This window comes from Danio rerio, chromosome 3 (assembly GCF_052040795.2).
Source record: "Danio rerio strain M-AB ecotype USA chromosome 3, GRCz13ab, whole genome shotgun sequence".
In the NCBI taxonomy this organism is placed as follows: Eukaryota; Metazoa; Chordata; class Actinopteri; order Cypriniformes; family Danionidae; genus Danio; species Danio rerio.
In genome coordinates, this window is record NC_141023.1 from 18,056,094 (window position 1) to 18,077,500 (window position 21,407).

General features: G+C 33.7%; 2 protein-coding genes across 22 annotated transcripts in view; one reads left to right on the plus strand and one right to left on the minus strand.

The window, feature by feature from the left end:
- Positions 1–929: 929 nt before the first annotated feature.
- aqp8b (aquaporin 8b) lies at positions 930–4,520 on the minus strand. The gene is made up of 5 exons (NM_001114910.3): positions 4,212–4,520; positions 2,582–2,708; positions 2,285–2,499; positions 2,078–2,212; positions 930–1,142 (listed from the first exon to the last, which is right to left on the minus strand). Exons 1-5 carry the CDS (start codon positions 4,454–4,456, stop codon positions 1,100–1,102), a joined length of 765 nt encoding a protein of 254 aa, NP_001108382.2. The 5' UTR covers positions 4,457–4,520; the 3' UTR covers positions 930–1,099.
- A 3,931-nt stretch (positions 4,521–8,451) lies between these two features.
- The window catches only part of arhgap17b (Rho GTPase activating protein 17b), a 71,725-nt gene continuing 58,769 nt past the window's right edge, over positions 8,452–21,407 (plus strand). For 19 of the 21 annotated variants that reach the window (XR_015479373.1, XR_015479371.1, XR_015479374.1 and 16 more), the window contains exon 1: positions 8,452–8,760. Coding sequence is in view for 13 of the 21 variants with exons in the window: in XM_087241898.1 (XP_087098024.1) it covers positions 8,705–8,760 (56 nt within the window). In the remaining 8 variants the exon portion in view is untranslated. The remainder of the gene's footprint in view (positions 8,761–21,407) is intronic. The other 2 variants (NM_001329867.1, NM_001114906.2) reach the window with 2 other exon arrangements.

The following is a 21,407-nucleotide window of genomic DNA, read 5'->3' on the forward strand; positions in this document are numbered from 1 at the left end:
ACATGTTTAATAGTTAAATGTGCTATTTAATGCATGTATGCGCGCGACCGCAAGAGTTCAATAGTGTGCCCGCTCGTTTTCTTGCATCAAATAAGTTGTTTTAAATATCTATCTATCTATCTATCTATCTATCTATCTATCTATCTATCTATCTATCTATCTATCTATCTATCTATCTATCTATCTATCTATCTATCTATCTATCGCAAGAGCTCAATGAAGTGCGCGCGCTTACATTTAATCAGTGGTTTTAAATATGAAATTCTATCTTTATAGAATTGTCTTTTAATGTGCACAAACTAGTTATGCATTTAATTTGTGTAGGGCTTAAAGTGTTAACAATAGACCACCTTTTTCACTTGGCTGATGACTAACCCCTGTAACAGAAATGACAGGTCATCACCCTTGACATGGGGCATTTAAAGGTTCCCAAAACCAGTTCATGTGTAACCAGTGTTAAATCCATAGTTGTTAAGAGGCTAAAAACACACATCAGCACTTTGAGTAAGTTAAGTTTTGTTCTGTAAAATGTGATCCTCTGGAAGGCATATTCTTAAATGTTAAAACAACTTATATGTAAAGAAAATGTCGAAATCTGGGTAAAATCATTTTCATAATTATATTTTAATTGTATATAAAAATAAAATATCTTAATTTATTAAAAACTTGTTGAATAAAGAAAAGTACAGATTAACGTTAAAAAAATTATAAAATGACAATGATTTATTTTGGCCCTGCAGTATTTTATTAGGTCATCAAAGTTATTATTGTTCTAAATATGCCTCACTATATGATATATAATTGTTGCACTGAATGATTTAGTTTGTGTTTTCTATACAGTATATTATATATTTATTTATTTATTTATTTGAAGCAAACAAAGGGCTAAGTAAAAATTAAGTAATACAATAAAATAAAAATACAAGTGATAAAATATGTAAAAATCCTTTATATTCAAAATTTTATTTGTTTATTGGTTTATTTAGACATGACAAAAATTCACAAATCATTATACAGTTTACAAATAACATCAATTGTGCACCAAGTAGATACAGATAATTAAAAAAAATAACTCCATCTGACAGGTGAGCCCATACTTTTACTTCATCACTACACGGGTATCGTTGTCACCTAGGAAAAGCCTGGAAGGAAAGAAAGGTTGGTGTTTAGTGAAAAATAAAATAAAAAAGCTTAATAAAAACAGTTTAATACACTATCCAAATAAACTTTTGGACAATCACTGAAATAAAAAATGGTGCAGAAACATTTTCCTCTCAGAAGCTGCAAAGAGCAAAAATACACATTGCAACGTATACTAATTTCATTTTCTTCTAAAATACTCCAATAATATTTGGGATAATTTCAACTTCACCATTATTTCTATTATTATAATTTATCCTTAGATTATAAAAATGTTCTTCACACTTAAAACATTCTTATTTCAAAGAGATATTTCACCAATTGAAACAATTAATTTACTGATTATTAAATACTTAATTTACAATGAATTTACTAATTTAACTCAGATGGTTCCAAAACTTTGAGTTTCTTTCTTCTGTTGAAGACAAAAGAAACCAGAATCCACTGGCATCCATAAAGGACAAAAATACAATGGAAACCAATGGCAAATAGTTTCAAATATATATCTTATTTTCTGTTCAAACATATTTTGTTTGAGTGATGTATCTCTTTAAATGAGTATTCACCCAAATATGATACATAACACTCTTTAATCACCTTCAAGTTGTTTCAAACTTCTATGAGTTTCTTCTATTGAATTTAAAGTAATTTATTTTGAAGAGGGATGAAAGCCTGAAACCTTTGACTTCCATAACACATAGCAATGGTTACAGGTTTCCAGCTTTCTTCAAAATATCTTCTATTGTGTTCAACATAAGAAAGAAACTCATAAAGGTTTGAAACATTTGTAAATGATGACAGAATTGGCACTTTTGGCTGAACTATCACTTTAAGAAGAGTTGACTAGAAGGAAACACTTCATAGTCAACCAAAAAATAGTTCCTTTATTGCTTTATTACTCCCTTTTGGGAAACTTTGTTTTCAGGAGTAGTCTGACCTGACTAATGCAGCAGCAATGAGTCCACCGGTGATGGGACCCACCCAGTAGATCCAGTGGTGAGTCCAGTAGTTGGTCAGCACGGCAGGACCCAGAGCTCTTACAGGATTCAGACAAGCACCAGACACATTGGCCCTGAAATCACAGAAGATTTCAATCTCCAGACACACACATAACCATAAGTTCTGACATCCTCAGTGAACTCACCCTGCCAGCACATTAACCATGACTGTGCAGCCCACCAGAAATGGAAACATGTGGTTTTTGCTCTTGCCATTGACCGCTGACAATAATACCGCCAAGGTAGCCAGACACGTCATAGCAGCTTCTGCAAACAACGCCTTCATAATGTGATCATCAGCCTGGAGGACTGTAAATGCAGCACCTTGAGCTTGTGCATATTTCTCGCTAGATGTCATTCCCTGAAAACAAGCAAGATATTAATGAGATGTTTAGTTCAGTGTTGCATGAGAATAGACTTGAACTGCTTATGCATGCTCATACCTTGGCCATGACTGCACCAAGCAGACCTCCAGAGACCTGAGAGATCAAATACGGCAACACCATTTTCAGCTCCAGGCCACCACTGAGGAAGACGGCGATGGTGAATGATGGATTGAAATGTGAACCACTGTATGAGCGGGGAAAAGTCATTGCATTATTAGTCGGTATCCAGATTTTATAATGCAACTTAATGACAAAAAGACCAGACCCACTAAAATATTCGGTTTTCGATGCCTGGTGGTTTATCAACGGTTTGGTGGATTAATATTTATATGCAACCTTAAATAGTATTTTTTTCTGATTATTTTACGATGAATATAAAATAAAAAAATAATGTAATACTAATTAAACTAAGCTGAAAAAAGTTATTAAAATTCTTATTTTAATACAAATATTAAACAAATAATTACAAATCTGATTGAAAATAATATTTTTTTTACAAATGTTATATTAGAATTAAAAAAAATTATAATAAATCAAACTTCAGTTTTAAAATAAATATCAGGCCTATTTTATATATAATCATGATTATAGGCTATTTTTGTAAACTTTATATTAATAATATTGATGATGTAATATTGCAGCATGTCAAATACAAATGATAATTTGGCATATAAAAGAGTTGAAGTGTTGAAACCTGCATTCTATGCTGGTTGTTACCAAATGTTGGGTCAAATATCAACAAACTCCTTTAGTTAAACAAGTGCCATTTAAATTTAATTGAAAAAAATAAAAATAAACCAAAGTTAGGTTTGTCAATTTTTACCCAACGTCGGGTTACAACAAACAAGCATTTTAGTGTGTCGGCATTGAGTTGCGCATGTATGTGACATGTCCTTACTGCAGATTTAAGCACACCCTGCTAGAGCAATTGCTTTGCAGTAATGATGATCAAAAAGACTGTATGTTAGCCTACAACAAACTCATGAATTAAAATAAAATTGTGTTTTATTTTGTGCAGCATATGCTTCAGGCAAATGTCGGGAAACTTAACATTTGTGCCAATTAAGTTTCCCGACATAATAGCTTCTCTTCTTTGGTTTAATGATTTAATAGGCAAACCGACACAGAATTAGATAATTTAATTAGTTTGTTTGACCTCACTATACATAGGTTTGTTTAAGTCTTAAAACCAGTGTTTGGTTTGCATGAAAAAACCGGACAACAGATTATTTCATTCGTTTTCTTTTCGGCTTAGTCCCTTTATTAATCTGGGGTCGCCACAGCGGAATGAACCGCCAACTTATCCAGCATATGTTTTACGCAGTGGATGCTCTTCCAGCTGCAACCCATCGCTGGGATACATCCATCCATCCATCCATCCATCTCATTTACCCACGGACAAGCTTACCCAATTCGCATATAGCCTACCACCGGAGAAACCGGAGCACTAGATGGAAATCGACGCGATCACGGGGAGAATATGCAAACTCCACACACAGAAATGCCAACTGACCCAGCCGAGGTTCCAACCAGCGACCTTCATGCTGTGAGGCGATTGTGCCTCAAATTATTTCAATAAACTATTTTTTTTTCTTATTAGCTGATGTAAATGTGCTCATCATTAATTATAATATGCAACATCAACCACACAGGCTGTCTATGACCTCAGAAACGAATTTGCCCTCACCTGATCTCCACCATACATCCAATGACCACCGCCAACGCGAGCCCGTGCACGAGCGCGGCCTGCAGTGTGTGCCCCTCCTGCGCGCTCTCGATCACACACAAACAGCCCATCAGCACAAAGAAAGCGGTGCCCACCAGCTCCGCCATACACGGCTGGACGAGCTGCTCAAACAGCCCGGGCTCCTCCATCTCCGTCTCCTGCACCATTTTATCCATCGCCGCTTTCTCCATTTTGTCATCTGCCATCGTGTGCTGCTGTGGGCTCTGCAGTGTGTGCGCTCTAATATCGCGGAGGTCTTTGCTCGTCATCAGTAACAGATCGCCAGCTTTTAATCACTCCGTGACCTTTGAGGGCAATTGATGATTGAAAAGACTAATGATACATGTAAAATGTTGACTAGTGGTAAATGCTGAAGGAGATTAACATTTAACCTGATTCTACACTGATAAACTCTTTTTAAAAAGAGAATTGGGTAACCCTTATTGTACGGACAAGCCCGAAAGCTGGGTTAAATTAGATTTTATACATGAAATTGTATTAAAATTAAATAATATAATAATTACAATATTTTGAGCCGCGTTGGTTTGGTCCATAGGTCCGTCCATTTTTTTGCTCCATATGGGTCTTTTTTTTTTCTTTTCTTTTTTTTTTTTTTTTTGAAATCGGGTTGAAATAACCCGTGTACTCAATACAGTGTGCATAACATACTAGCACTTATAACAACAACAACAACCAAAAACGTATCCCTCGTCCACTGTCTGCTTTTTCTTAAACTGAGCAGAGCCTGGGTAGCCAGCCGGGTAGCCTAAAAAAACTAAAACACAATGGCCTGAACCATTATTTCCACGTTCATGAACTAATTAATTATTAAAGATAAATATTATATGTGATTATATTAGGCTATATATCATAATAAAACAATTTACAAGAGGGAGGCTCAGTGGTCGCCTCACAGCAAGAAGGTCGCTGGTTTGATTCCCGACTTGGTTGGCATTTCTGTGTGGAGTTTGCATGTTCCCTTGATTAAACTAGTGTATGTTTCCCAGTACTGGGTTGCAGCTGCAGGGCATCTGCTGCGTAAAAACGTATGCTGGATAAGTTAGTGGTTCATTCCGCTGGGATTAATAAAGGGACTCAGCCGAAAAGAAAATGAATGAAATAATGAATGAAGAGGAAAATGAAACTGTGCATGTTCTGATGATATTTACATCACTGTGCACATATCTTCGCATATTAAAGTAGGCCATAAAATAGCCTATATATAGCCTAAACAGCCGAAGACTATTCTCAAGTAGGCCTAACTGATGTGACAGTTTAACTACATGTTCATTATATAAAACAAACTAGACGTTAACAGTATCGCCAGAAACATTAACTAAAAATGTTGGGTTTTAATAACAATTCGTTGGGTCAATAAAACAATAGATCACTTGAAAAATGTAATGGTAAATAAAATTAGCAGGCGCACGCTCAGAATTACAAAGCTCATCTCAACATAGGCCTATATGTTACGATCTCAAAAAAGTAGTCGAGGGCTTCGTGACCCTTTAAATTAAAGTTTTTAAAAAATCACCCAACGTTGGGTTAATCCAACTAAGCTTTTTAAAAATGACTTGATCACACAGTCACGTTTGCAACTATTTGAGTTGAATATTTTAACACAGCTACGAGACGAGTAGGCCTAAAGACACAGACTAGAAAACATTACATGGTATTAATAAAAAGGAAACATGAAAATCTTGTCTGGTCTAAACATTGAGAAAACCCAGTCCTCTCTACAGCTATCGCTGCAGCCCGGAGACCTCCAAGTGGGTGGGATTTATGCCGCAAGTAGGCCCTTCTTCATCCAACAATTTATGTTCGCATATTCGGGATATAGGCTACGGCCTCTAGGTGGCAGCAGACAATTATTATAATCAAACTATGTGAAAGGAAACTAAGTTAATAGAAATTTTCTTAAGTCATTTGTTCTTGTACAGCAGCCTAATGATTAAATGTAAATTAGATTCAAATCTATTTAAGGCCTATTCGAATTGTGTAGGCCTATACAAAAATATTATTTATCTAAATATATAAAATGAGTTTTAAATGTTCAGTAATTAGACATGAATAATTTATATTTAGCTAAATTAATAGAAAGATTATACAATTAAATTCAAGCAAAATATTGCAAAAAAAATGTACAACTTACAAATTTTTATTTTTTTTATTTTTTGCTTCTCTTGATTTTTCCTCTTTTTAAATTTGTATTTAATATTTTTCTATAACATAGATGTGGGTGTACTAGGTTTTTTTTACCATTATCGTAGGTTATTTTGTTAGATAAACTCCAGATTTGACTTCAGTACTGACTAATCTCATGTTTGTGCACAAATATAATATTGTATAGCTGTCTATTAGAAAAATGAATTTAAAAGAGAGATTTGTGAGGGGTGTACTCATATATGCTGAGCACTGTGTACATATTCTAACCCCTTTACTCTTTAATATTACTTAACTTTTTGAGTTAAAACTTGAAAATGATAAGTCTTTGTCAAGAAAGATTCAAGTTTAGACAAAAATATTGTTCTTTAAGCACTTTAAATAGCTTATGTCCAAATAATAATATTTTATACTAATAGTATGTCATATATTGGTAAAATAGTGGTCAATTGCACATTTTAAAATAAAAAAAAGCATAAAATTCTGAAAGGCTTATTAAACTCCATGAAATAACCCGTGATCATTTTCAATGTTATTATAATATCATAAATAATATTATATATATATTTGCTACCTTTTGATTTCTTTCATGTTTGCCCTGCATTTATTCTAAATATCCTAACAATAAACTAGTGTTATAGACTAAAAGTTCAAACATATTATATATAATCTTACAATTAAAGTCAGAAATATTAGCTCCCCTTTCATTTTTTTTTCAAATGTTTCCAAAATGATGTTTAACAGAGCAATGACATTTTCACAGTATGTCTGATAATATTTTTTCTTCAGGAGAAAGTCTTATTTGTTTTATTTCAGCTAGAATAAAGGCAGCTTTTCATTTTTCAAAAAACATTTTAAGCTTAAAATGATTAGCCCCTTTAGGCATTTTTTTCAATACTCCACAGAACAAACCATCATTATACAATAACTTGCCTAATAACCCTAACCCAGTTAACCTAATTAACATAGTTAAGCCTTTAAATGTCACTTTAAACTGTATAAAAGTGTCTTAAAAATATCAATCAAATATTATTTACTGTCATCATGGCAAAGATAAAATAAGTCAGTTGTTAGAAATGAGTTATTATTATGTTTAGAAATGTGTTGAAGAAATCTTCTTTCCGGTTAACAGAAATTAGGGAAAAAATAAACGGGGCTAATAATTTAAGGGGACTAATAATTATGACTTCAACTGTATATTTAGGAAACTTTCAAGTAGGCATGCCTAACACCTCATTGTGTAAAGTAAAATAGTTTTTTTTTCGTAATAATGCAAAATAAATAAAATAGATGTGTAATGAATAACATCCAGATAATTTAGCATTCAATACATTTCTTTACCCTGTTCTAATTTAATATTATTTATAACATTGCTTAATATTTTCTTAATGTAAAAAAACAAACAAACGTCCTAATTCTGCTGAAATATCTGGTTCACTCTTTCAGTGATGTGTTGCAGCTGGAAGGGCATCAGCTGTGTAAAACCTATGCTGGATAAGTTGGCGGTTCATTCTGCTGTGGCGACCCCTGATTATTATCGGGACTAAACCGAAAAGAAAATGAATGAATGAATGAGTCTCTGGTTTAGAAAGGGTATTGTGCCATGGTTAATTCACGTAATATACAGTAGTCAACATTCAAAGTGAATCAAAAATATTGTTAAAAATTTCCCCAGGACAAGAATGGGTGTTGTTCGATAGTTGTAGGTCAACTTTAAAGAAAAGTTATGATGATTGATTCACTTCAAATGTTAAGTACTGTTGTGTAAAAACTTCTAGCTTTAAAATTAGCCATCCCTCGTTTTTGGACTCTGTACGGAAGATGGCGCTATTACAAAGACAAATACAGAGTACGAGCTCACTATGAATGAATTTAAAGGTTATTTGCATTTCTAATACAAAGCAGGCTTATAAATCCCAACCAACACCATACATAACCCACACAAAGAGCAACAACTAAATAATGTGAAGCAGAGTGTTAAACGCATGCTAAAGGTCTAATCAGACTAGTTCAGTCAAGGTGTCATGTGTCACAACCCACAGAGCTCCACAATAGGGAAGTGAACGGCACTTCCTATTTCCTCGCAGTTACTGCTGTCCACTGACTAAAGCAGAAAACGAGAGGAGATGAGAAACGAAAGGGACGCGCGGTTTATAAATGGATTTGAGCAGTAAATGACACAAACTCTCGGCTTCGGATCCTTGTCGCGCGCGCGGAATGGGAGCGTCCGTCGGCTCCAAATAAAACAGCGACTTCTCAAAGTTTTGCGTATTGGCGGATGAAGAGGATTCATGATGAAGAAACAGTTCAACCGCATGAAACAGCTGGCCAACCAGACTGTTGGCAGGTTAGTGTGGTCTCTTTTTAAGTGTTTGTAGTCTGAAAAGTGTAAAAATGTACGCCGTACAGTTGGGAGTGTCGTCATGTGTGCGCGCGCGCACAGGATTGCACTGATAAAGTGGAGTTCACAGAGCAGCAGGAAAGGTGTGATGTGGTCAGAGTTATAAATATGCTTATGATATATTCTTCTCACCCTTTCTTTTCCACTGAAGAAACCACTTTGTGTGTCAGTTTGTCTCATATGTAACCGACTGACAGAATGAGGCTTTTTCCAGTCCTCTCATGTCTGTCAGGATAAAACATCTAGAGATTGTTTACCTGAAATAAAAATTAAATGCAAGCATATGCAACCAATTGTATTCTTTAGAATTGGTCCCATTGAAAAGGTAACATCTTGGTAAATGGTAGCATATATATGATATGAACTGTATGGCTTAATAAACCACATTGAATGTTGGATAAACATCTGTAAAGTTAGAAGTTTTGATTGACATTAGCCTAATATAGCTAACTAGTTATTCGCAACATGATATATTAATTTGAGACAAACAGCTAGCCTATTTACCTGAAATAAAAATGAAATACAAGCATATGCAAGCAATTTAGTTCTTTAGGATAAACACCTTGAAATGATAACATCTTATTTTCAAGGTAAATAAACACAACACACACTGTAGCCTGTATGAAATTAAGTGCCGTCTGACTGGCCGTTTTGTCAGCCTCCTTTGTGTATGTTGAAGTATTTCTCTTTAAAGACCAAGAAAATAACTTAATGTTTGCCATAAAACTGATATTACAGAACACTCACATGAGAGCCTGATAGAAATGCTTATTTTAGAGGACAATTGTAGATTGTAGAGGCATTTAGAGGTTTTTGCATCTAAACTCTTCAACTGTATGGCTAAATGAAACACATATTGACTGTTGGATAAACATCTGTAGCAGTTTTTGATTGACATTAGGCTGATATTGTTAACTTATTAGCAACATGGTAAATTAATTTAAGACAAACAGCTAGCCTATTTACCTGAAATGAAAATGAAATACGAAACCAATTTTATTCTTAAGGCTAAACCTCTTGAAATGATAACATCTTATTTTCAAGTAAATATACAAAACACACACTGTAGCCTAATATATAAACTTAACTGAACTGTATGGCTAAATGAACCACATATCGACTGTTGGATAAACATCTTTAGCAGTTTCTGATTGACATTTGGTTAATATAGCAAACTGGTTAATAGCAACATTCATTTAAGACCAATAGCTAGTCTATTTATCTCAAATAAAAAATTAAATACAAGCATATGTAACCAATTTAATTCTTTAGGATAAACTCCTTAAAATGATAACATCTTATTTTTCAGTTAAATAAACATAACACACACTGTAGCTTGTATGATATGATCTGTATGGCTAAATGAACCACATATTGACTGTTGGATAAACATCTGTAGCAGTTTTTGATTGACATTATTATAGCTAACTGGTTATTAGCAGCATGATAAATTATTTTGAGACAAACAGCTAACCTGTTATGGAAACTTAACATCAGTCAGTTTTGTTCCGATGATAATTATATTTATGGTTTGGATAATGTATTTAAACCTTTATCTTAGTTTTTAGTCTTGGAATTGGCAGTTTTAGATTAATGGAATGGTTCAAGCAAAAACATTTAATCTACTAACTATTTTCTTTCCCTCAAGAGGTTTCAAACTGGTTTGAGTTTCTATACTATGGTGGTCAATTATAGAGTCAGATCAGTCTAAAAAAATAATACATTTCCAAAATAAAAATCATGCATGCACAGCACAATTCACATTTACAAAATACAATTTGTAAATACAAATAAATACAACGCACAATCTGTGAATTTACAGGTAAACATCATGACCATTTTCGACATATGAATAGGATTTGTGTATTTTTAAATCGTATTTTGAATTGACGTAAAGGATTTGTGTTTTTGTTTTCAAATGTTTTGAAGTTACAAATTGGATTTGTGTATTTATGAATCGTGTTGTAAATTTACAAATTGGATTTGTGTATTTTTAAATTGTGTTTTGAATTGAGGAATTGGATTTGTGTATTTTTAAATTGTGTTTTGAATTGAGGAATTGGATTTGTGTATTTTTAAATTGTTTTGAATTGACAAATTAGATTTGTGTTTTTGTTTTCAAATGTTTTGAAGTTACAAGTCGGATTTGTGTATTTATGAATCGTGTTTTGAATTTAGGAATTGGATTTTGTAAATGTGAATTCTATTGTGGAGTATAAATATATTTTTGTAAATGTATTATTTTTGAGACTGATCTGGCTTTATAGTAAATGGTTAAAGCCATCAAACAGTCCTTAAAATATATTGTTTGTGTCCAACAGAAGAAACTTAAGCAGCATTAGAAGAAGTGGAAGAGAAAATTATACAAAATTGTCATTTTTGGGTGAACTACCTTTAATATTGTGAAGCATAGAGCCTAATAAGGTAGTACTGCATATTCATGTGTAATGTATAGTATTAAACAAGAATACTGTTAAATAATTTTGATTATTTTAAGATGGGAAAGGATAAGAATTTTCAGAAAGTTTTCTTAAGCAATTCAAATAAAAATTAATTCATAATAAAATAATTACAACTGCTAGCTAAATTAATGCACATATGCATTACCTATTGCAATGTATATTGATAATTAAGCACCTAATTTGTCTAATTGGTCAATCATTAGTAATTATAGATGCACCAGTATATTGTCTGAGTTTTGTCCAATAATAGTTGTGGCCAACACAATCTCACGGCAATTCGTAACTTTTTCATTTAGTGGCTAATTCGTATGAATTCGTACGATCTAATTCGTACAATTTAGTACGATTTGCTTATCCCCCAATGACGGTTAGGGGTGGGGTCAGGTGCCACGCCTCCTTTTTAAAATCGTACCATTTTGTACGACTGAACTCGTACGAATTCGTACGAATTAGCCACTAAACTGGCAAAACGTAAAATACTTACGTTTTCTCGTGAGATCAGGCTGTTGTGGCCAGGTTATAAAGTCACTGTCTCTGTCAAATCAAATGTATGACTTATTTAATTTAAAATGAATGCTTAATAAAGTTAGTGCTGGGCAATGATAAACCAAGATTATTCGCAATGAAAATGAAAGTTTAATAAATAGACCAGAGATAAATATTCTGGAATAATAAGGTTTTCTTCAATAATTAAGTGCATGCATTTGTAATTATTAAATTTGACTTTTTAATTTTATTTAGTGGCTCTTTTAAGTCAAGTAAATAATATATGTTAAAAAACATGAATATCTGTTAATTTATTAATTTAGGAAGAATGCAAAATGAGACTGTTATTATAAGGACTTTTTAGTAAAATATTTAGAAAAATAAATATTAGCTAAACCCAAACATTGGAAATGGGAGCCCACAATAAAATGTAAATCTGAATTATTGGATCATTACAATCAGGAGCCAGTTTGGCACCATTATATTGTACATCCCTTTACATTATTATTATTATTATTATTATTATTATTATGCATATTGTACATGTACAAATTACATTATATTAACAAAATATACATTATATATAGTTGAAGTCAGAATTATTAGCCCCCTGTTTATTTTTTTCTCCATTTTCTATTTAACAGAGGGAAGATTTTTTTCAACACATTTCTAAACATAATAGTTTTAATAACTCATTTCTAATAACGGATTTTCTCTGCCAAGATGACAGTAAATAATATTTTATTAGATATTTTTCAAGACACTTAACTAGACAGGTTAGGGTAATTAGGCAAGTTATTGTATAACGATGGTTTGTTCTGTAGACTAAGGAAAAAAATATATAGCTTAAAGGGCCTTTAATAATTTTGACCTTAAAATGGCTTTTAAAAAATTAAAAACGGCTTTTATTCCAGCTGAAATAAAACAAATAACACTTTCTCCAGAATAAGAAATATTATCAGACACACTGTGAAAATTTCCTTGCTCTGTTAAACATCATTTGAGAAATACTTAAAAAAAAAAAAAAAAAACTCAAAAGGGGCTAATAATTCTGATTAATTTAATAATTTAAACTATACATTCATATAATATAATAAATAATAATTAATAGCCAATAGAATTAAACCTTTTCATTTGATTGCCAGGTCATTTTGATGTGGTTGCTAAGGTGCTCGGAGTGCCTGTTTGTACATTTAGTACATTTGCTTACCAGTGTTTGTCAAGGTCGACCAATAGTGGATTTCACTAGAAAAAATGATCAGTTATCATTCTCTAAATTCTTGTCTTCTCATATAGGAAACATTATGTTATTTTTGACTGATATCTGCAGATCTCAAGGCACAAATTTGCTCAGAAACAAGAGGAAGTTCAGGTCTGAGATTTTCAAGAGCTTGTCAGCGAATGACACTCGCAGATTCCCTTCCCTTGCATATTTACTTCAACAAAAGGCGAAAGGGTTAAGTTTGGTCGAAATATTTTAGATGCTTTTCGGTGAACTCTAACATTTGCACATATTTATTTTGTCAGGAAGTAGCTTTATTTAGATTCACTCTTTTATTTTTTCTTCTTCTTCTCCGTCCGCGAGGCAGCTGGTAGATCCATCATTCGCTTGTCACAGTCTATCAGAGCTACTGATGCACAATACAGATCCGGGGTAATCCGGACCCGGAGGTATAATAGTCCAGCCAGCTCTCTGCAATGGCGGCTCTCCAGCCCAGGGAGACGCCACGTTTTGATACAGTCGGTTAAATTGCAGCCCCAGTTAGTTTTTCCTGCACTGCTAAAAAGAAACACTGCAGGAAATCACTCTGTCGTTTCCACTGTGATGCATAAAGCTGGCGGATTTAATTTTATTTAATTCCTACTAAATAAAAATGATAATTATTTTAGGAGATAGCATGTCATCTTAATGATATACTGTATGTTCTGGATCTTATTGGGCCAGCAGTTGCCCCATGCAGAGAAAGTTGAAATTACATCCGTTCTCGTCATTAAGCACAGTTTTGCCTTTCTAATTGAAAATGCCCAGTTTTTCTTAATCAAGAAACTTGTAGCTCTAAATGATGCTTCAGTTGCTTTTGTTTTTTAACGGTCTTTTTAAAAAAAGATTGCTGTTTGCAAAAACCTTCCATTAATTTGCAGGCTTGTTCCACTTATAGTGCACTGCAAGTTTGATATTAAAAGAATAGCTACAGAAAATATTAGATACACCCTGTTGGTGACCCCTGATATTGGATACTAGGGCTGCACGACTTTGAACAAATCTGACATTGCAATATGTTGTTGTTCTGCGAAATAGATTGGGATATGAATACAATTTCACCCGATGGCTGAATTCATTCATTTCAAGAGTTTCTACTTAGATATGCTTGGCGTTAATAGCAGGTTTGGCATGCTGTCCTGGGAGAGAACCCTGAGCTGGGAGAAGATTGAGCATATAAGGGGATCCGAGATCAGGCAGGTCTCGAGAGCTCCCCTTAGAAAAGGGAGGAAAAGGAGGAGATGGGGTGGAGGGGGGGGGGGGGGGGTCTTCCAAAATGAAGATGTGTAGGGAAAAATCAATCCATTTATTGTAAGCTTGGATCAATCTGATTGGAATATTACTGATTACAGATAAGCAGCAGAACTTCACTTAGATTGATTACATTGGTTTTGTAAGAGTGTGAATAATGTATAAAACAAAATTATAAGCTAGAATAATTACAACAGAGTAAAGAAAAAAGTTTAATAAAGCAAAACAAAAAGGAAAACAGTCCTTTATGGTTTTTACAGAGAGTCAACTGAAATTGTACTGTAGAGTCTTCATTGTATTAATAATTCAGTAAATTGTTTCTTCACTAATGTTGCAAATGTTGTATGTAATTCTCCTTGAATGCTTTTAACTCTCTTGAAAAGCCTTTAACACGCATGCAAACCTGTTATGGTTACACTGTGCCATGACTTCACAAATCTCATATACTCTCAATTGTCGATCAACTATAAACCCAACTCAGTATTGGATATGCGTATGTGACAATTGCAGACACACACATTTCTATATCGATGCTGAAAAGAAATGTTGTGCAGCCCTATGGGATACTTCTGCTTTTTAAGCATTTTGATGAACATAGAATTTCCTTCTTTTCCTGAAACCAAAAGCAGATGTTCGGGGAGCTGGTCAAATGAAAATCATGGCAAGAGTCACAAGCTTTATTGTATGTCATTGATCTTTGCAGTTGATTGAACATCAGGTCAGCTAAGAGGGAATGTTCTTTCAATTTGGCAATTATTATGGCAAAGTTATTTTAAAGTTATAAACAAACCATCTTTCAGTTGGATTAACAGTATAGTTCACCCAAAAAAAGGAAAGTGTTTCAGTGCTGCACAGTGAGCAGCTTTCTTTCTCAGTGTGCAAAATAAATAATAATAATAATAATAATAATAAACAGTCACTAGCAATGCGGGGGCTGTGTGAGTATCTGATAAAATGTGTATCTTCAGTGCAATGTAAGGTTGCCTAAATGTAATCTAAATGTAATTACTATAATCATTTAAAAAAGGGAATGTATCTCATATAGGGCTGGTAGATTCATATAGTCCTCACTGCAGCCTTTAGTGCAAAGATGTCATGTATAAGTGCACATGCGCAATGTGAAATACTGCATGTTTAAACCATGCTTGCTAACAAGATGTCATTTACTTTAGTTGGTAAACCTATTCACACTCTGTAGCTGAATGTGGTGGGAATGCATCAGAAACACTGGATGACAACCACCGTAAAAATTCAAGAAGAAGGAAGATGTCTGTTAGTAGTGAACGTTGTTACCATGGTTGTAAGTAACCTGCAGCACATGCTTACTGTAATGATTGGGTTTAGGGTTGGGGTAGGTGTAGATGTTAACACACACTTTAATGTGTAATTTAAAAAATAATGCAAATAATTCTCATTTCTAGCAACAACCGCTCACATATGCATGTCAACAGAATGCGTAGACATTAGGGATGCAGCAATACAGTTAGCCCACGGTTCAATACATACCTCGGTTTTTTAAATAGGAACAGTAAGAGGTTAAGGAGAAAAAAATAAAAACGATTTATTGCAATACTCATTTTGTTTTACTTACAAGCCAAGAAAAGTACTTAGTAGTTTTCTAGTGTATTGTATAAAAAAATGAACACTGAAAAATCTCACAGCTGCTGGCAGCCCATGTACAAACTGGGGAACACATAAAATCATACACTTGAAAATAAACATACAAGTGAAGTTAATAAAGACAAATTGGCCATTTCAAATAAGCATATTTGTACTGAAGTAAACATAAATAAACCATCTTAATTATCTCGGTGCTGAAAAAATGTGAAACTAGTCTGTAACGCGCATCGAGTGCTTTTATGAAATGACAAAAGCCCTCATCTCCCATCACCAAAAACGCACTGTCTTTGTTATTTTTATGTGTCTCTTGGAACCAGTTGGGTATGTTTACTTAAAAGATTCAGCAAGGGATTGTTGCTATTTGGAGGACTTTATTACCTTCTCTGTTATCCTGCCTTTAGACAGTGATATTGCTGGGTGATGGCGCTGCAGATGTGCAGTCATGGTTAAATGTGTAAAACAATGCTTGCACACAGTTATTTTTTGTTCACCGTTTTTCTTTTATTGGCATTACACTTACCAGCAAAATCGAAAAGTCCTCACACCGCAAATTTAAAAGATGCCGGTGCTTTTTGTATTGTTGCCTCACTTCGCCGGCGCTTCCTTGTACTGTTGCCTTAACCTCACTTCACCACCACTTGCAATGTTAAAGTGTGGGGTCCCACTTTATATTAAGTGGCCTTAACTAATATGTACTTACATAGGAACTAATAGTTTGTTACAATGTATTTATTGTGTAAATACATGTATTTACTGTGTACTTATGCTTGATTAAATACATGTATGTAAATACACCTGTATTTAACTTTTGTAATTACATTTGTAAATACACTGTTGACCATCCCTTGCACCTTAACCCACCCTTAAACCTACCCATGCCACCACAAGTGTTCTCAAATACATCATAAACACAGTAAGTACATTGTATTTATTTTTGATATAAGTACATAGTAGTTAAGGACACTTAATATAAAGTGGGACCAAGTGTGGAATGATGGTCAAGCGCCCCCTAACTTTAGAGCATAGTGATTGGATATTTACCAGCGTGGAGGAGTTTCCTCTTCTCAGCTTATAGACTTACAGGCACACACAGTCAATTCGGGGAGATTTAAATGCAAAACCGAGAAAACCGCAATTCACAAGCGCATATTGAACCGTGGAGGTTGTACCGTATGGTTCAATATATATTTAGAACTGTAGCATCCCTAGTAGTGCAGCAAGGGGTCCCTCGGTAGACTGGAGCAGTGTTCACTAAACAGAGCCATAGTACTCTTACAAGCTTTGCAATATTACGATGACAGCTGTTTGCATAGCTTCTAAACAAGCTATGGCTTTGTAACTAAATGGCCACTAATAATAATAATAATGATAACATGATTTTACTCCAAACTCACTTCATAACTTCAGTCGTGTGTGAATATTAGGCGACACTGCTGCGTTTTTATTTTAAAGCATATACGTTTTGTTTTAGTACGTTTACGACTGGCATCAATACTTCTCTGCCATCTTCAACCACTGAAAACAGAGTGTTTTGAAAACTCTAAAGACCCAGTGTAGTTTAGTAGTTTAGTTAACGCCCTCTCAGTGGTCTTCTCGGCTATGGAGTAAACTACATGCACATCAGTCAGAGGTTCGCTTTGAGAGTGTGCAAATATGAAACGTTTTAAAGAGATTTTGTCTGAAACGGGTGTGACTTTACAGACATCTTTATCATCCGTCCATGCGTGGTCAAAGGGAGAACCAGATGGACAATAATTCTTGGCTAAAATTGCAGCAGCCAAGGGAAAGGAGGAAAGTTTTGTAAAAGTTTGGGAAAACCTAAGGCTTAAGGTTGTTAAAGATAAAAGAGGCCATGGCAAAAGTGGAGACCCAGGTGGTTTTAATACAAAATTACGGAAATATGTTTTTCACCATGCAATCTGAATTTAAAATTATTTAATAGTTACAAAACTATAATTAAGGAACAAATCCTGTTAACTGAAAAAAATTGTTGAACCTATCGGTTTACAACATATGGATGCCCTGTTTTCCTGGGAATGGCCATAAATGATGGACCATTTTGGCCTTTTCCAATATAAGTATAGGACACAAACTAGCCAGACAGTTATGCGTGAATTGTGGAGTGGGCTAAATCTAAAAAAAAAAAAAAAAAAAAAAGTCAGTATTTTTATTAATCTTTTTTTTTTGCTTTTATTCTTTAGCCTATACCTAATACCTAATATAGCTAATAATATAGTATATAATAATATAGCCATACCTAATATAGGTAGAACTGTCCAAAATATGAACAAAAGCAAGTGATGCTTCAAAGTTTGATAAAAAATCTTGAAAGTAAAAATCTTTATAATCATTAAAATAATAATAAAAATAATTAATTGCATAGTTCCAGAAACTTCATACTTCTCTGTTTATCCGTCTGACTTTATGGTGGGTTGCTTTTGACCACCCCCTTTCGTTTTAAAGAATATCACTACGGCAAACATGTCCAGTATAAAAGCCTCTTCTGTTTTGCGTGGTGCGCGTGCAGTCAGCGGAGGTTTGCGATATGGTGCCAGGCAGAAGTATAAATCAGCCTTTACACAAATGTGCTTCTGACATGATGTGCATGACGGTCACTGCTTCGCTCAACTGTACTCATGATTTCAATTTGATGAATCACCCAAATCTAATCACAGAATTGTCCTTTGCTACACTTGCCATATAGCCATCGCAAAGTGTCTTGATGATATATGAGGAGGTTTTGTGAACAGCAATCCAAAAATTAGATGAGATGGAATGAAGTATTATTTAACTGAAATACTGACCCGGCCATTGGTCTTTATGCATATCCTCTGTCAGGTCTCTCCAGTTCACCCAGAAAAATGTACCATTTTGTTACTTTTAGAGTAACAAAAGATGAAACTCGATGTCCAGAAATCACCTAAACAGTATCCAAGTGACTCCTTTACTTAGTTGAATAATTTAGACCAGAGCATTAGTTGTCAGGTGAAAGTTAACTTGCTGTTCCAACAAGATTAATTCAATTCATGTATATATAAAAAGAGAAGAAAGTAGATAGATTGGTTTTTCATGTTTTTGTTTTGCATTTCTAATTGTCTTGGTTCCTTAAATAATTGTGTACTTTTTCTGCCTGGGTTGGAGTAAACCCTGTATTTTATAGATGCTCATGAACACAATATTATACATAAAGACTGTGAATGTCAGAATTTTGATAAATTACCAGTTATGTATGTGATTAATTTGATACTATTTAAGTCCAGTGGCATTTAAAACATGGCATTAAAGTTTAACAGCGTAATGGTTTGGTATAGTGGGCTGGGACAATGTATAAAAACCAGTCGGAGACTATTTTACAGCACAATTTATCTTGCATTAATTGCTCAGAAAGAAAACTCTTGAGCAAGAGACAGTGGAAGACCATGGAAAGCTTCCTTTTTATTTGAGTATTTATTGTTATTTATGCAGGGTGTCATAAAAAGGAAGTGGATTTGTAATTCGGACAAGCATTTGGTGGAGTATTTATTTTACTGTTGTTGTTGTCATCTGAAATATGCTTAAAAGGTGACAATACCTCTTTTGTTTGGTCACCAAATACCAGCTAGCATAATCTGGAGAAATGTTAATCTTTTCAAATGAACATTTTGCCAGTTAAACCTCTTGTCTAGGGTCAAAAGTGTTTTCTGGACTAAAATGCCCTGCTTATAGGTCTGTTTAGGATATAATTGGAAGCAATTATGCAATTCGTTATGTCCACTAATGTTGATAAGTGCTTCTGTTTACATTGAAGGCTTACATTAATCAGACTTTGCACTAGTTTGTTTAAAGATCATGCTATAATGATTAAATATTTTCTCTAATACAGCATTTTTCTTTTGTGTTTGCATGAAGATGCTGTACATGACATGTTTCAAACATTGATCCACAAATGAATATTTAATTTTAGTTGATATTTGGGTCACACTTTACAATAAGGTTCATTAGTTAATGTTAATTAATGCATTTACTAAGATGAACAAACAATGAACAATACATTTACTAATGTATTTGTTCATGTTAGTTAACGTTAGTTTATGAAAATCATTCGTAGTTCATTATTAGTTCATGTTAACTCATGGTGCATTAACTAATGTTAACAAGCATGGACTTCAATGTTAATAATGCATTAGTAAATGTTCAATTATGATTAATAAATGCTGTACTAGTGTTGTTCATGATTAGTTCATGTTAGTAAATGCATTAACTAATGAACCTTATTGTAAAGTGTTACCGATATTTGTCTCTCAAGTTTCTCAAGTTTCCTCATGTCCCAACACATTGTTTTTACAAATTTAAGTGGCTTGAACATGAATCAAAACTCAAGAATTGTGTTGATTTGGCTCATTTTAAATAAGTAATTTGGGGATGCAGCAAAAGTCATTTTTCTTTTGTGTTTTGCATGAAGGTATTGTACGTTTTAAACATTGATTCACTGTTGGACACTTAAAACTGGCTGATATTTATGCACATCTGACAATAACCAGTAGTTGTATGCTTTAGTGCAGCAGTTGAATTGTTACATTATCAGTATAGACTATGCATGCTTTTATATGTACACTTTTAAGAGCTATAGAAAACTGATCTTTTTATGTTTTTCCACTACTTGCATGTTTTTTTTTTCTTTTCTTTTTTTAGATAGTTTAGAGATCGGCATTATGACAGGTTAGTGTTCTGTTTTGGTTGTCTTCTTTGACAACCGCTTTTTTCCTCTTCCACATCATTGCAACCTTTGATTTTTTTTTTTTAATGTTTTTGATTATTGCATTCTTTGTCTTGTATATAGTTTGTGGTTTGCAGAACTTTTCACATTGTAAACAAATTTACATTTATTTTATGCCATATCTAGTTGTTTGTCTGCTCAAAAATAGTGTTATAAAACAGTTCTGTTTTAAAATATCCTAATCATTCAGGCAGTTATTATTAAGTAAAAAAATCAGGCTTTGTGTCATTGCTTTGTGACATACTTTTAGAGGAAAAATGATGTCCATATATGTGGACTTGTGGTCTGATTTTAAAAACACTTTTTCCTGTTTTTAAATGCATTAATAACACATACATATTTTTTGAAAATATTTTGACTATCAGAGAGTAAAAACAACATTTTCCCCATTTTGGACAGTTACAAATAGTGTTTGGGACATTTCATATGCTGCAAAACAGTTGCAGGATGGCACTGTATGTCTGTAACAAAATATAAAACACTCAAAGTATTTTAAATAGCCACTTCGGAGCTAAAATGTGCTGTCCACATATGTGGCCACTAAGCCCTTGGAGGTTAAGGACATGATTTGTACCATGGGAAACCAAAATGTACTTTTGCTTTTTAAAACCTGCAGATACAATATTGTATCTTCATCAAAGGTCAAATTATCTGACCCATAAAGGTACCACTACTGTGACGAGACACTTTACCTTAACAGTGCCAAATGTGTTCCTTTAAGAACTATTAAAAGGCATTTTGCTATATCTAAAATGTG